Below are 15401 nucleotides of genomic sequence, written 5' to 3' on the forward strand. Positions count from 1 at the left end.
CCCTCTAACTACCCCAACCCCTTCCCTGTCCCTCTAACTACCCTACTGAACTACCCCCTTCCCTGTCCCTCTAACTACCCTACTGAACTACCCCCTTCCCTGTCCCTCTAACTACCCTACTGAACTATCCCCTTCCCTGTCCCTCTAACTACCCCAACCCCTTCCCTGTCCCTCTAACTACCCCAACCCCTTCCCTGTCCCTCTAACTACCCCTACCCCTTCCCTGTCCCTCTAACTACCCCTACCCCTTCCCTGTCCCTCTAAATACCCTACTGAACTACCACCTTCCCTGTCCCTCTAACTACCCCAACCCCTCCCCTGTCCCTCTAACTACCCTACTGAACTACCCCAACCCCTTCCCTGTCCCTCTAACTACCCCTACCCCTTCCCTGTCCCTCTAACTACCCTACTGAACTACCCCAACCCCTTCCCTGTCCCTCTAACTACCCTACTGAACTACCCCCTTCCCTGTCCCTCTAACTACCCTACTGAACTACCCCCTTCCCTGTCCCTCTAACTACCCCAACCCCTTCCCTGTCCCTCTAACTACCCCTACCCCTTCCCTGTCCCTCTAACTACCCTACTGAACTACCCCCTTCCCTGTCCCTCTAACTACCCCTACCCCTTCCCTGTCCCTCTAACTACCCCAACCCCTTCCCTGTCCCTCTAACTACCCTACTGAACTACCCCTTCCCTGTCCCTCTAACTACCCCAACCCCTTCCCTGTCCCTCTAACTACCCTACTGAACTACCCCTTCCCTGTCCCTCTAACTACCCCAACCCCCTCCCTGTCCCTCTAACTACCCCAACCCCGTCCCTGTCCCTCTAACTACCCTACTGACCAACCCCTTCCCTGTCCCTCTAACTACCCCAACCCCTTCCCTGTCCCTCTAACTACCCTACTGACCTACCCCTTCCCTGTCCCTCTAACTACCCTACTGAACTACCCCCTTCCCTGTCCCTCTAACTACCCTACTGACCAACCCCTTCCCTGTCCCTCTAACTACCCTACTGACCAACCCCTTCCCTGTCCTTCTAACTACCCTACTGAACTACCCCTTCCCTGTCCCTCTAACTACCCCAACCCCTTCCCTGTCCCTCTAACTACCCTACTGACCAACCCCTTCCTTGTCCCTCTAACTACCCCAACCCCTTCCCTGTCCCTCTAACTACCCTACTGAACTACCCCTTCCCTGTCCCTCTAACTACCCCAACCCCTTCCCTGTCCCTCTAACTACCCTACTGAACTACCCCTTCGCTGTCCCTCTAACTACCCTACTGAACTACCCCCTTCCCTGTCCCTCTAACTACCCTACTGAACTACCCCAACCCCTTCCCTGTCCCTCTAACTACCCCAACCCCTTCCCTGTCCCTCTAACTACCCTACTGAACTACCCCTTCCCTGTCCCTCTAACTACCCTACTGAACTATCCCTTCCCTGTCCCTCTAACTACCCTACTGAACTACCCAATTCCCTGTCCCTCTAACTACCCCAACCCCTTCCCTGTCCCTCTAACTACCCTACTGAACTACCCCAACCCCTTCCCTGTCCCTCTAACTACCCCAACCCCTTCCCTGTCCCTCTAACTATCCTACTGAACTACCCCAACCCCTTCCCCGTCCCTCTAACTACCCCAACCCCTTCCCTGTCCCTCTAACTACCCTACTGAACTACCCCCTCCCTGTCCCTCTAACTACCCTACTGAACTACCCAATTCCCTGTCCCTCTAACTACCCCACTGAACTACCCCTTCCCTGTCCCTCTAACTACCCCAACCCCTTCCCTGTCCCTCTAACTACCACAACCCCTTCCCTGTCCCTCTAACTACCCCAACCCCTTCCCTGTCCCTCTAACTACCCCTACCCCTTCCCTGTCCCTCTAACTACCCTACTGAACTACCCCCTTCCCTGTCCCTCTAACTACCCCAACCCCTTCCCTGTCCCTCTAACTACCCCAACCCCCTTCCCTGTCCCTCTAACTACCCCAACTCCTTCCCTGTCCTTCTAACTACCCCAACCCCTTCCCTGTCCCTCTAACTACCCTACTGAACTACCCCTTTCCCTGTCCCTCTAACTACCCCAACCCCTTCCCTGTCCCTCTAACTACCCCAACCCCTTCCCTGTCCCTCTAACTACCCCAACCCCTTCCCTGTCCCTCTAACTACCCCAACCCCTTCCCTGTCCCTCTAACTACCCCAACCCCTTCCCTGTCCCTCTAACTACCCTACTGAACTACCCCTTCCCTGTCCCTCTAACTACCCTACTGAACTACCCCCTTCCCTGTCCCTCTAACTACCCTACTGAACTACCCCTTCCCTGTCCCTCTAACTACCCCAACCCCTTCCCTGTCCCTCTAACTACCCTACTGAACTACCCCTTCCCTGTCCCTCTAACTACCCTACTGAACTACCCCTTCCCTGTCCCTCTAACTACCCTACTGAACTACCCCTTCCCTGTCCCTCTAACTACACTACTGAACTACCCCTTCCCTGTCCCTCTAACTACCCTACTGAACTACCCCCTTCCCTGTCCCTCTAACTACCCTACTGAACTACCCCTTCCCTGTCCCTCTAACTACCCCAACCCCTTCCCTGTCCCTCTAACTACCCTACTGAACTACCCCCTTCCCTGTCCCTCTAACTACCCCAACCCCTTCCCTGTCCCTCTAACTACCCCAACCCCCTTCCCTGTCCCTCTAACTACCCCAACTCCTTCCCTGTCCCTCTAACTACCCCAACCCCTTCCCTGTCCCTCTAACTACCCTACTGAACTACCCCTTTCCCTGTCCCTCTAACTACCCCAACCCCTTCCCTGTCCCTCTAACTACCCCAACCCCTTCCCTGTCCCTCTAACTACCCCAACCCCTTCCCTGTCCCTCTAACTACCCCAACCCCTTCCCTGTCCCTCTAACTACCCCAACTCCTTCCCTGTCCCTCTAACTACCCTACTGAACTACCCCTTCCCTGTCCCTCTAACTACCCTACTGAACTACCCCCTTCCCTGTCCCTCTAACTACCCTACTGAACTACCCCCTTCCCTGTCCCTCTAACTACCCTACTGAACTACCCCTTCCCTGTCCCTCTAACTACCCTACTGAACTACCCCTTCCCTGTCCCTCTAACTACCCTACTGAACTACCCCCTTCCCTGTCCCTCTAACTACCCTAGTGAAATACCCCTTCCCTGTTCCTCTAACTACCCCAACCCCTTCCCTGTCCCTCTAACTACCCTACTGACCTACACCCTTCCCTGTCCCTCTAACTACCCTACTGACCTACACCCTTCCATGTCCCTCTAACTACCCTACTGACCTACACCCTTCCCTGTCCCTCTAACTACCCTACTGAACTACCCCTTCCATGTCCCTCTAACTACCCTACTGAACTACCCCTTCCCTGTCCCTCTAACTACCCTACTGAACTACCCCTTCCCTGTCCCTCTAACTACCCTACTGAACTACCCCCTTCCCTGTCCCTCTAACTACCCTACTGAACTACCCCTTCCCTGTCCCTCTAACTACCCCAACCCCTTCCCTGTCCCTCTAACTACCCTACTGACCTACACCCTTCCCTGTCCCTCTAACTACCCTCCCTGTCCCTCTAACTACCCTACTGACCTACACCCTTCCCTGTCCCTCTAACTACCCTACTGAACTACCCCTTCCCTGTCCCTCTAACTACCCTACTGAACTACCCCTTCCCTGTCCCTCTAACTACCCTACTGAACTACCCCTTCCCTGTCCCTCTAACTACCCTACTGAACTACCCCTTCCCTGTCCCTCTAACTACCCTACTGAACTACCCCTTCCCTGTCCCTCTAACTACCCTACTGAACTACCCCCTTCCCTGTCCCTCTAACTACCCTACTGAACTACCCCTTCCCTGTCCCTCTAACTACCCCAACCCCTTCCCTGCCCCTCTAACTACCCTACTGAACTACCCCCTTCCCTGTCCCTCTAACTACCCCAACCCCTTCCCTGTCCCTCTAACTACCCCAACCCCCTTCCCTGTCCCTCTAACTACCCCAACTCCTTCCCTGTCCCTCTAACTACCCCAACCCCTTCCCTGTCCCTCTAACTACCCTACTGAACTACCCCTTTCCCTGTCCCTCTAACTACCTCAACCCCTTCCCTGTCCCTCTAACTACCCCAACCCCTTCCCTGTCCCTCTAACTACCCCAACCCCTTCCCTGTCCCTCTAACTACCCTACTGAACTACCCCTTCCCTGTCCCTCTAACTACCCTACTGAACTACCCCCTGCCCTGTCCCTCTAACTACCCTACTGAACTACCCCCTTCCCTGTCCCTCTAACTACCCTACTGAACTACCCCTTCCCTGTCCCTCTAACTACCCTACTGAACTACCCCTTCCCTGTCCCTCTAACTACCCTACTGAACTACCCCCTTCCCTGTCCCTCTAACTACCCTACTGAACTACCCCTTCCCTGTCCCTCTAACTACCCCAACCCCTTCCCTGTCCCTCTAACTACCCTACTGACCTACACCCTTCCCTGTCCCTCTAACTACCCTACTGACCTACACCCTTCCCTGTCCCTCTAACTACCCTACTGAACTACCCCCTTCCCTGTCCCTCTAACTACCCTACTGAACTACCCCTTCCCTGTCCCTCTAACTACCCTACTGAACTACCCCTTCCCTGTCCCTCTAACTACCCTACTGAACTACCCCTTCCCTGTCCCTCTAACTACCCTACTGAACTACCCCTTCCCTGTCCCTCTAACTACCCTACTGAACTACCCCCTTCCCTGTCCCTCTAACTACCCTACTGAACTACCCTTTCCCTGTCCCTCTAACTACCCCAACCCCTTCCCTGCCCCTCTAACTACCCTACTGAACTACCCCCTTCCCTGTCCCTCTAACTACCCCAACCCCTTCCCTGTCCCTCTAACTACCCCAACCCCCTTCCCTGTCCCTCTAACTACCCCAACTCCTTCCCTGTCCCTCTAACTACCCCAACCCCTTCCCTGTCCCTCTAACTACCCTACTGAACTACCCCTTTCCCTGTCCCTCTAACTACCCCAACCCCTTCCCTGTCCCTCTAACTACCCCAACCCCTTCCCTGTCCCTCTAACTACCCCAACCCCTTTCCCTGTCCCTCTAACTACCCCAACCCCTTCCCTCTCCCTCTAACTACCCTACTGAACTACCCCTTCCCTGTCCCTCTAACTACCCTACTGAACTACCCCCTTCCCTGTCCCTCTAACTACCCTACTGAACTACCCCCTTCCCTGTCCCTCTAACTACCCTACTGAACTACCCCTTCCCTGTCCCTCTGACTACCCTACTGAACTACCCCTTCCCTGTCCCTCTAACTACCCTACTGAACTACCCCCTTCCCTGTCCCTCTAACTACCCTACTGAACTACCCCTTCCCTGTCCCTCTAACTACCCCAACCCCTTCCCTGTCCCTCTAACTACCCTACTGACCTACACCCTTCCCTGTCCCTCTAACTACCCTACTGACCTACACCCTTCCCTGTCCCTCTAACTACCCTACTGAACTACCCCTTCCCTGTCCCTCTGACTACCCTACTGAACTACCCCTTCCCTGTCCCTCTAACTACCCTACTGAACTACCCCCTTCCCTGTCCCTCTAACTACCCTACTGAACTACCCCTTCCCTGTCCCTCTAACTACCCCAACCCCTTCCCTGTCCCTCTAACTACCCTACTGACCTACACCCTTCATGGTCCCTCAAACTACCCTACTGACCTACACCCTTCCCTGTCCCTCTAACTACCCTACTAACCTACACCCTTCCCTGTCCCTCTAACTACCCTACTGAACTACCCCCTTCCCTGTCCCTCTAACTACCCTACTGAACTACCCCTTCCCTGTCCCTCTAACTACCCCAACCCCTTCCCTGTCCCTCTAACTACCCTACTGACCTACACCCTTCCCTGTCCCTCTAACTACCCTACTGACCTACACCCTTCCCTGTCCCTCTAACTACCCTACTGACCTACACACTTCCCTGTCCCTCTAACTACCCTACTGACCTACACCCTTCCCTGTCCCTCTAACTACCCTACTGACCTACACCCTTCCCTGTCCCTCTAACTACCCTACTGACCTACCCCTTCCCTGTCCCTCTAACTACCCTACTGAACTACCCCTTCCCTGTCCCTCTAACTACCCTACTGAACTACCCCCTTCCCTGTCCCTCTAACTACCCTACTGAACTACCCCTTCCCTGTCCCTCTAACTACCCCAACCCCTTCCCTGTCCCTCTAACTACCCTACTGACCTACACCCTTCCCTGTCCCTCTAACTACCCTACTGACCTACACCCTTCCCTGTCCCTCTAACTACCCTACTGACCTACACCCTTCCCTGTCCCTCTAACTACCCTACTGACCTACACCCTTCCCTGTCCCTCTAACTACCCTACTGACCTACACCCTTCCCTGTCCCTCTAACTACCCTACTGACCTACACCCTTCCCTGTCCCTCTAACTACCCTACTGAACTACCCCTTCCCTGTCCCTCTAACTACCCTACTGAACTACCCCTTCCCTGTCCCTCTAACTACCCTACTGAACTACCCCTTCCCTGTCCCTAACCCTAACCGACCCGGCTTCAGTCTCTCAGAAAACCCAATCTCGTCCATATTTCCCCCACCGTCCCCAATACAGTTTCAAATGTCCCACATCAAAGCCTGTGATTATTTAAATCAACATGATCAAAGCCTGTGATTGGTTAAATCAACATGATCCAAGCCTGTGATTGGTTTACATCAACATGATCCAAGCCTGTGATTGGTTAAATCAACATGATCAAAGCCTGTGATTGGTTAAATCAACATGATCAATGCCTGTGATTGGTTAAATCAACATGATCAAAGCCTGTGATTGGTTAAATCAACATGATCAAAGCCTGTGATTGGTTAAATCAACATGATCCAAGCCTGTGATTGGTTAAATCAACATGATCCAAGCCTGTGATTGGTTTACATCAACATGATCCAAGCCTGTGATTGGTTAAATCAACATGATCCAAGCCTGTGATTGGTTTACATCAACATGATCCAAGCCTGTGATTGCTTACATCAACATGATCCAAGCCTGTGATTGGTTAAATTCACTAAAGAGATCTGCTGAGTTAAATAGTAATAGTAACTTCACAAGGAATGATTTAACATTCACCAATTCACCCCAGACAGACTTTAAAGAGATTCAACTTTAACAGATTAATGTTTTGATCATCTGTCCCCGCTCCTGAAACATAGGAGTGGGTCCCAAATGGCACCCTATTCCCTATAGGCCCATAGGGCTCTGGTATAAAGTAGTGCACTACATAGGGAATAGGGCTCTGGTATAAAGTAGTGCACTACATAGGGAATAGGGCTCTGGTATGAAGTAGTGCACTACATAGGGAATAGGGCTCTGGTATAAAGTAGTGCACTACATAGGGAATAGGGCTCTGGTATAAAGTAGTGTACTATAATAGGGAATAGGGTGCCTTTTGGGACGCAGTAATAGACCGGAAGATTCTACTGATGTAATGTATCTTCTACCCTCCTGTGAAGGAACCGTTGCATGTGAAGGGTACAGTATGCACAAAGGTGGCATTGGAATTAAAAACAATGGCAACTGCCAGTGTAAAATCCTAAGAGTTTAAACATCATTCAGAACGTAATTTCTACGTGTAAAATATAATTTAATATTGTGTGGAACTCTGTTCTTTGTAAAGCATTGCCTCCACCCCAGAGTATGTAACAGGTGGTGTGTTCCCCCTCCACCGGTCGTCTGGATGTCCTGTGGCCGTTGTCACGGTGATGGAATGACCTGGAAGCAGTTTAACCACACTGTGTTCCTGTTCCAATCACATTGGATCTATTTTGCTGCTCAATGACATGACACGAATAACATGGTTGACATTGATTGATCGTATTGATTGATTAAGCCCTGGAATACATATGGATTACGTATTGATTAGGTGTTGTTACAACCACGCTAGATATACAGGAGTTAACCACCTGACAGATAGAGGGTTTTAGCCTGAGGTTTTTCTCTCTCGTCACTGGTTTGTTTTCGTTCAAGAAATGGGTCAAACCTTCCTCTCTTTGCCCTTTAGTATTATGTTGAACCTGTTCCATTCATTTAGTTGATCCATTATTATTATGTTGAACCAGTTCCATTCATTTAGTTGATCCATTATTATTATGTTGAACCAGTTCCATTCATTTAGTTGATCCATTATTATTATGTTGAACCAGTTCCATTCATTTAGTTGATCCATTATTATTATGTTGAACCAGTTCCATTCATTTAGTTGATCCATTATTATTATGTTGAACCAGTTCCATTCATTTAGTTGATCCATTAGTATTATGTTGAACCAGTTCCGTTCATTTAGTTGATCCATTAGTATTATGTTGAACCAGTTCCATTCATTTAGTTGATCCATTATTATTATGTTGAACCAGTTCCATTCATTTAGTTGATCCATTATTATTATGTTGAACCAGTTCCATTCATTTAGTTGATCCATTATTATTATGTTGAACCAGTTCCATTCATTTAGTTGATCCATTATTATTATGTTGAACCAGTTCCATTCATTTAGTTGATCCATTATTATTATGTTGAACCAGTTCCATTCATTTAGTTGATCCATTATTATTATGTTGAACCAGTTCCATTCATTTAGTTGATCCATTATTAGTATTGTTGAACCAGTTCCATTCATTTAGTTGATCCATTATTAGTATTGTTGAACCGGTTCCATGTTCATGTATGTTTGTAATGTCTGTACCGTTCCTCCAGTCCTCTCAGTTTTAAACATCAGTGTGTGAACTAGGGTTGAACAAATCTGGTCACTTATCCATTATTCCCTGTTTGGAGAAATGTTGGGCTTTTTTGGCAATCCTGGTGTGAATTAACAGCAGCAACAACACAAATCATACCTTTAACCATGTTCATTGGTTATTCAGGATGTTAACCATGTTCTTTGGTTATTCAGGATTTTAACCATGTTCTTTGGTTATTCAGGATGTTAACCATGTTCTTTGGTTATTCAGGATTTTAACCATGTTCATTGGTTATTCAGGATGTTAACCATGTTCTTTGGTTATTCAGGATTTTAACCATGTTCTTTGGTTATTCAGGATGTTAACCATGTTCTTTGGTTATTCAGGATTTTAACCATGTTCTTTGGTTATTCAGGATGTTAACCATGTTCTTTGGTTATTCAGGATTTTAACCATGTTCTTTGGTTATTCAGGATTTTAACCATGTTCATTGGTTATTCAGGATGTTAACCATGTTCATTGGTTATTCAGGCTTCTAACCATGTTATTTGTGTTCACTGTTGCCTTTTTTTTACCCATAATGTACTTGCTACTATAGATTGCCCCCATCCCTCTGCCCACCCCATCGCAACTATAGCCACCGATGGTACTGCAGGCGGTATTGCACCTGGCAATGCCAGCCTAGGTAATGGTAGGTTGACCGAAACCAGAAGCTACTTCCTGTCCTGCTGTACCTCCTGGGTACTACTGCCTCCTCCATTTTCCACCTCTTTCTGCCCTTAACATCATCCTCCTCTACCTCCTCCTCTCCTCCATCCTCCGACTGTCTTTACCTCCTCCCTCCTCCCTCATAAAGGATAAGCAAAGTCATTGGTTTGAGTTATTACTAGTTTCCTGTGACTGATGTCTGAAGTAGATGAATCTACCCAAGTCCCAAATAGCACCCTACAGTCCCTGGTCAAAATTAGTTCACTATTTAGGGAATAGGGTGCCATTTGTGACGCAGGCATTGTGTTGTGTACTGTCTTCTTCTCAGCTCTGGGACTTTCCTTCCGTGTCCTCTGGGAACGGATCGGATGTTATGTTTGAAGTGAACTGAATAGAAGTATCCATTACGTTGACTGACTGAGAAACAGTCTGGGAATGTTATTGTGCAGATGCAGGCGATGAGAAGAGTTTCTGTCTGGTACACAACAGTAACGTGAGCGTCATACTTTTGAACAGGATCCAACTCAATTTCCAACCACTTTTGAACTCTTTAAATGTTGTATCTAAATAAAAAAAATAAAAGTTCCCGTTATAGTTCATCCTCAAAGATCCAATGAACTGAATAGAGAACCATTACCCAGTGTGCAACAGGCCGTGAATGTAGGCGAAATGTTTCTGCCTGGTAGTTACTGTACGTTTTCAAAGTAGCTTAAACTTAAACGCTTTCATTTATGTCTTAAAAACAAGTTATGTCTTAAAAACATTGTTTTGTTTTTCAATCGGTAGATACGAATGAATACATGAGTTTTCATCCTGTTGTTGGTAGGGTGAACCTTGGAGTAAAAATGCTCTGTGTAGGATTATGTGGCTTTCATTATCCTCCATCCTTAACCTTCTATCAGACCCCTGCTAGTCTCCTTCAGAATCCCTGTTTTAGAAATATTTATTTGTGGGAGGATTTCTGTCCTATTGTCTTTTTCTCTCCAGCGTTCAATTCCTCTCCCTTTTCTCCCTTTTCTCTCTCTCTCTCTCTCTCTCTCTCTCTCTCTCTCTCTCTCTCTCTCTCTCTCTCTCTCTCTCTCTCTCTCTCTCTCTCTCTCTCTCTCTCTCTCTCTCTCTCTCTCTCTCTCTCTGTGTGTGTGTGTGTTGCTCTATTTCCTCATTGTACTGTATCTTGTAACTCTGTGATTCTGTGTCTTGATACCTCATGAAATATCTGAATGGCTTTTCTTGTACTGTTGATTATGTGAAATTTCCTGTAGTCTGTATGTGAGTATGTCACTTCCTGTAGTCTGTGAGTATGTCATTTCTTGTAGTCTGTGAGTATGTCACTTGCTGTAGTCTGTGAGCATGTCACTTCCTGTAGTCTGTGAGGATGTCACTTCCTGTAGTCTGTGAGTATGTCACTTCCTGTAGTCTGTGAGTATGTCGCTCTTCAAAATGAACACGCTGATCCATAGAGAGGAAATCTGATCTGTGATATAGCATCAGTATTGTAGTTATTCAAGTACAGTTTAACGTCAAGCGATTGACAAAACTTGATATCAAATAACAATAGTTGCATCACCCTCAAATCACTTTTGAAGTTTATTGAAGTAAACTTACTGTTTTCATCCAACACACCCATTGTCAGACAGAAACAGAAATACAAAGTGAATTACTGCAGTTTGAACTGTGTGTTTATTTTTTTACAGCGATTAATAAATACACTGTTTTCAAATATATATATTTTATTATTTTCTAGTTCACCTAAGCAACCTTTCAAAACATGACATTTCCTAATTGACTGAATAGTCACATTATTTTCTAATCTCATTGTATTATCAATTATCTATTTTGATTGACATTATTTCTAATAGTTGTTGACTCGTTAGCAAGCCCAGGCATACACACACAACAATTCAAATTGGAAAAATTAGCAGACGTCCAAATGACCATCCCTGAAGCAGCATCTACCTCATTAAAAAGTAGCTTTTCTGTCCTGTACGCCTGACAATGCTCAATAAATATACATGTTATTGTTTTCCTTTTTATGTCATTGTAATGTTTGTCCTCTGTAATGATTGTTTGTTTATTGTCTGCTTTGGTTCTTATTGTTCTGTGTCTCGTATGTCTCCATCGTAGGTAAAATACAGGATGGCAATATGGAGAACAACCAGACTAAAGGTAACCTATTTTCAACTTTCCCCCATGGTTGGGATGTGCTCTAACTAGGGTTGCAAAAATTCCGGTAACTTTCCCACAAAATTCCCAGGTTTTCCAGGAATCCTGGTTGGAGGATTCCAGATTTTCTGCTTATTCCTTGATTTAATGAATTTTACGACCAGAATTTCTGGACAAACCTATTCATTTTGGGAAAGTTATCAGAATTTGTGCAAGCCTAGCTCGAACGTTCCTCTAATGTTGAATTAACATCCAATCCGCCTGATGTACGTCTTGTGTCTGCAGTGTTGTTGTCAGTCAGTCTGCAGCGCTGTGGCTCCAGGTCTCAATGTTTTTCTCTCCCTCTCCCTCTCTCTCTCTCTCTCTCTCTCTCTCTCTCTCTCTCTCTCTCTCTCTCCCTCTCCCTCTCTCTCCCTCTCTCTCTCTCTCTCTCCCTCTCCCTCTCCCTCTCCCTCTCTCTCTCTCTCTCTCGCCCTCTCTCTCTCTCTCTGTCTCTCTCTCCTGTAAATTAGGTTACCACTGTGTATTGCTAACAGGTTAGGTCACACAGGGCTGTGCAGGGTATTTTAAACAGGGTTTTCCACCAGTGCTCAAAGTGATAAGGTAACCAAGGGCAAATAATGAGTCTGTTATTGATCTCCTGAAGAATACTGTATGTTGTCTACAGACACAAATGTTAAGAATCATATTCTTAATGAAAAAACAAAGGATACGTAAGGGTTGTTCCATGAAATGAGTGGCATTTACGTCCTTTTGATATTTTATGTAGAAATTGTGCACTAATATTGCTTTTTGAAAGCCTGTTATATTAAATGAAGTGCCCTTTAATATAGACCAGATGGAGAATTCAATCAATCAGATTTTTAAATGAATAATAGACTTCAACCCACTTAATCCCATCAAGTTTTCACCGTCACTGTGATTATTTATTTCATGTGGTTAGTGACTCATTTACGTCTGTACCTCATTTTAAGGTGAACCCTGTAGTGAACTCTCTTTTTAATATGGTCAAACAATCATTTAAAAAAAAAAGTTTTGTAACAACATCTTGTAGTTAAATCATAGTGTAAAAGCAGGTGAGCTGGTTCTAATCTTTTTGGCCGCTTGCTGGTGTTTTGTGGTAGAAAACTGAGCAGAACACGTCAACCCTGCTGCTGTTACCCATGGACAGAACGGCCATAAATAGTTGTTAAACAATGACATTTTTTTTTTGTGATGCTTACATTCAATTGCCCTTTTGCCTTTTGCACACCACATGCGTCCGTTCCCCTTGTCACGGGGGGGATTCATGGCTGATTTAACTTCTTAGGGATATCCCCCTTTTTTTCAATTTTCTCCTAAAATGACATACCCAAATCTAACTGCCTGTAGCTCAGGCCCTGAAGCAAGGATATGCATATTATTGGTACCATTTGAAAGGAAACACTTTGAAGTTTGTGGAAATGTGAATTGAATGTAGGAGAATATAACACAATAGATCTGGTAGAAGAAAATACAACCATACAACGTTTTTTTCTACCACCATCTTTGAAATGCAACAGAAAGGTTCCCAGTTCCAAGCATCATTCCGGTTGTAATTCCGATGGTGTCCACAAGATGGCAGCAGTGTATGTGCAATGTGTTTCAGACGGATAACTTGAAGTATGAGCGAACTACATGACATTTAGTGTGAAGTCACCCAGGTACATTTGGGCAAATCATGAAGGAGACAGTTGCATTCATATTACATTTTCTCTGCAAGAATATCGTCAAATCTGTAAACTTTGACTTTGACTTTGATTGAGCTTTTTCAGTATTAGTAGCCATATTATAAGTTCAACATTTGCAAAACAACCAGTTTTCATAACTTCATAACTCTGAATATTCTTATAATTTTTGTCCAAAGGGAAAAGGCATGCGGTGGCACAAGGTTAGCAGCTACATTTTGCGACAGACACAGGGTTTCCAGATACTTCCGTAAAGCCCAGCTCATTGGTTATCTAGCTAGCTACGATTGACTACAATTGGTGCTTATTTGACAAAGTTAGAGTCGTTCAAGTGAAGACCGCCCGCGTCATCGGCGTGCCATGAAGGCATCGCTCTCTGACCAGATATACTACACTCCTAATGATATAGTGAAGTCTGGTTACGTTCTAGGATCTCTGAGGAATAAATACGGACGTGATTTGACTCGTTCAAACAACGTTTAGGGTGAGATTTTCTGATTCCTTTCTTTGCAAATTGAACGAGTGGAAATACAAAATCGATCGTGCGTGCTATATGGACCTTTTTAGGATATGAAAAAGGATTTTATCTAACAAAACGACACTTCATGTTATCTCTGGGACCCTTTGGATGACAAATCATAGCAAGATTTCAGAATGTAAGTACACATTTCACCTTCAGAGGTGAATTTATCAAACCAATCGCGGTGAAAAAAAGTGTTTTGTTGTTAGGAGCTCTCCTCAAACAATAGCATGGCACATTACGATGAACCCTGTTACTGTCAACCCTGTTATAGTCAACCCGGTTACAGTCAACCCTGTTACAGTCAACCCTGAGACGGAAAAACATGTTTTTTTTAAATAATTTGAACATGTTTTTTATGACACAGTGTGAAAATGAGGTGAAATCAAACATTTTTTTTTTTAACCAAGTTACACAGAATTGTTGGAACGAACCATAAATGACTGTTGGAAAGATATGGATTGACTGTTGTGAGCTGTATCTTTTAACCTCGCACAACAATGAGTACGTTTCTTAACCTGATCAGAACAGTCTTTTTGTTGATGTGGTTTTTCCCCCCCTTTGTCTGAAGTATGACTGTCCATGAAACTTCTGAGCAACAACCCTCATTCTTAGATCGTATTTTGAAATGTCTTCGCTGTAAAATGTGGAACTGTTACATGTTTTTCCTAAGAAGGATCACTGCTTCAGACAGTTACGGCGGGACGTTAGAACCTGTAGACATATAAATGTATTGAAGATGTAGAATATCCCACTGGTGTCTCTGTTGGGTGGGCACCACTGGTGTCTCTGTTGGGTGGGCACCACTGGTGTCTCTGTTGGGTGGGCACCACTGCTGTCTCTGTTGGGTGGGCACCACTGCTGTCTCTGTTGGTTGGGCACCACTGGTGTCTCTGTTGGGTGGGCACCACTGCTGTCTCTGTTGGGTGGGCACCACTGCTGTCTCTGTTGGGTGGGCACCACTGCTGTCTCTGTTGGTTGGGCACCACTGCTGTCTCTGTTGGGTGGGCACCACTGCTGTCTCTGTTGGGTGGGCACCACTGGTGTCTCTGTTGGGTGGGCACCACTGGTGTCTCTGTTGGGTGGGCACCACTGGTGTCTCTGTTGGGTGGGCACCACTGCTGTCTCTGTTGGGTGGGCACCACAGCTGTCTCTGTTGGGTGGGCACCACTGGTGTCTCTGTTGGGTGGGCACCACTGGTGTCTCTGTTGGTTGGGCACCACTGGTGTCTCTGTTGGGTGGGCACCACTGGTGTCTCTGTTGGTTGGGCACCACTGGTGTCTCTGTTGGGTGGGCACCACTGCTGTCTCTGTTGGTTGGGCACCACTGCTGTCTCTGTTGGGTGGGCACCACTGCTGTCTCTGTTGGTTGGGCACCACTGGTGTGTAATAGGTTGGGTGGGCACCACTGGTGTGTAATAGGTTGGGTGGGCACCACTGGTGTGTAATAGGTTGGTTGGGCACCACTGGTGTGTAATAGGTTGGGTGGGCACCACTGGTGTGTAATAGGTTGGGTGGGCACCACTGGTGTGTAA

At 46.6% G+C, this 15401-nt stretch overlaps 1 protein-coding gene across 17 annotated transcripts in view; it reads left to right on the forward strand.

Annotated features, from left to right (window-relative positions):
• The window catches only part of LOC139553097 (plasma membrane calcium-transporting ATPase 2-like), a 256276-nt gene that overhangs the window by 159311 nt on the left and 81564 nt on the right, over positions 1-15401 (forward strand). For 9 of the 17 annotated variants that reach the window (XM_071365060.1, XM_071365054.1, XM_071365154.1 and 6 more), the window contains 2 exons: positions 9369-9461; positions 11603-11644. The exons of 3 other annotated variants lie outside the window; for them this stretch is intronic. In XM_071365060.1, the coding sequence (XP_071221161.1) occupies positions 9369-9461; positions 11603-11644 (135 nt within the window). The remainder of the gene's footprint in view (positions 1-9368; positions 9462-11602; positions 11645-15401) is intronic. 5 more of the 17 variants (XM_071365109.1, XM_071365125.1, XM_071365172.1 and 2 more) reach the window with 2 other exon arrangements.

This window comes from Salvelinus alpinus, chromosome 2 (genome assembly GCF_045679555.1).
Source record: "Salvelinus alpinus chromosome 2, SLU_Salpinus.1, whole genome shotgun sequence".
In the NCBI taxonomy this organism is placed as follows: Eukaryota; Metazoa; Chordata; class Actinopteri; order Salmoniformes; family Salmonidae; genus Salvelinus; species Salvelinus alpinus.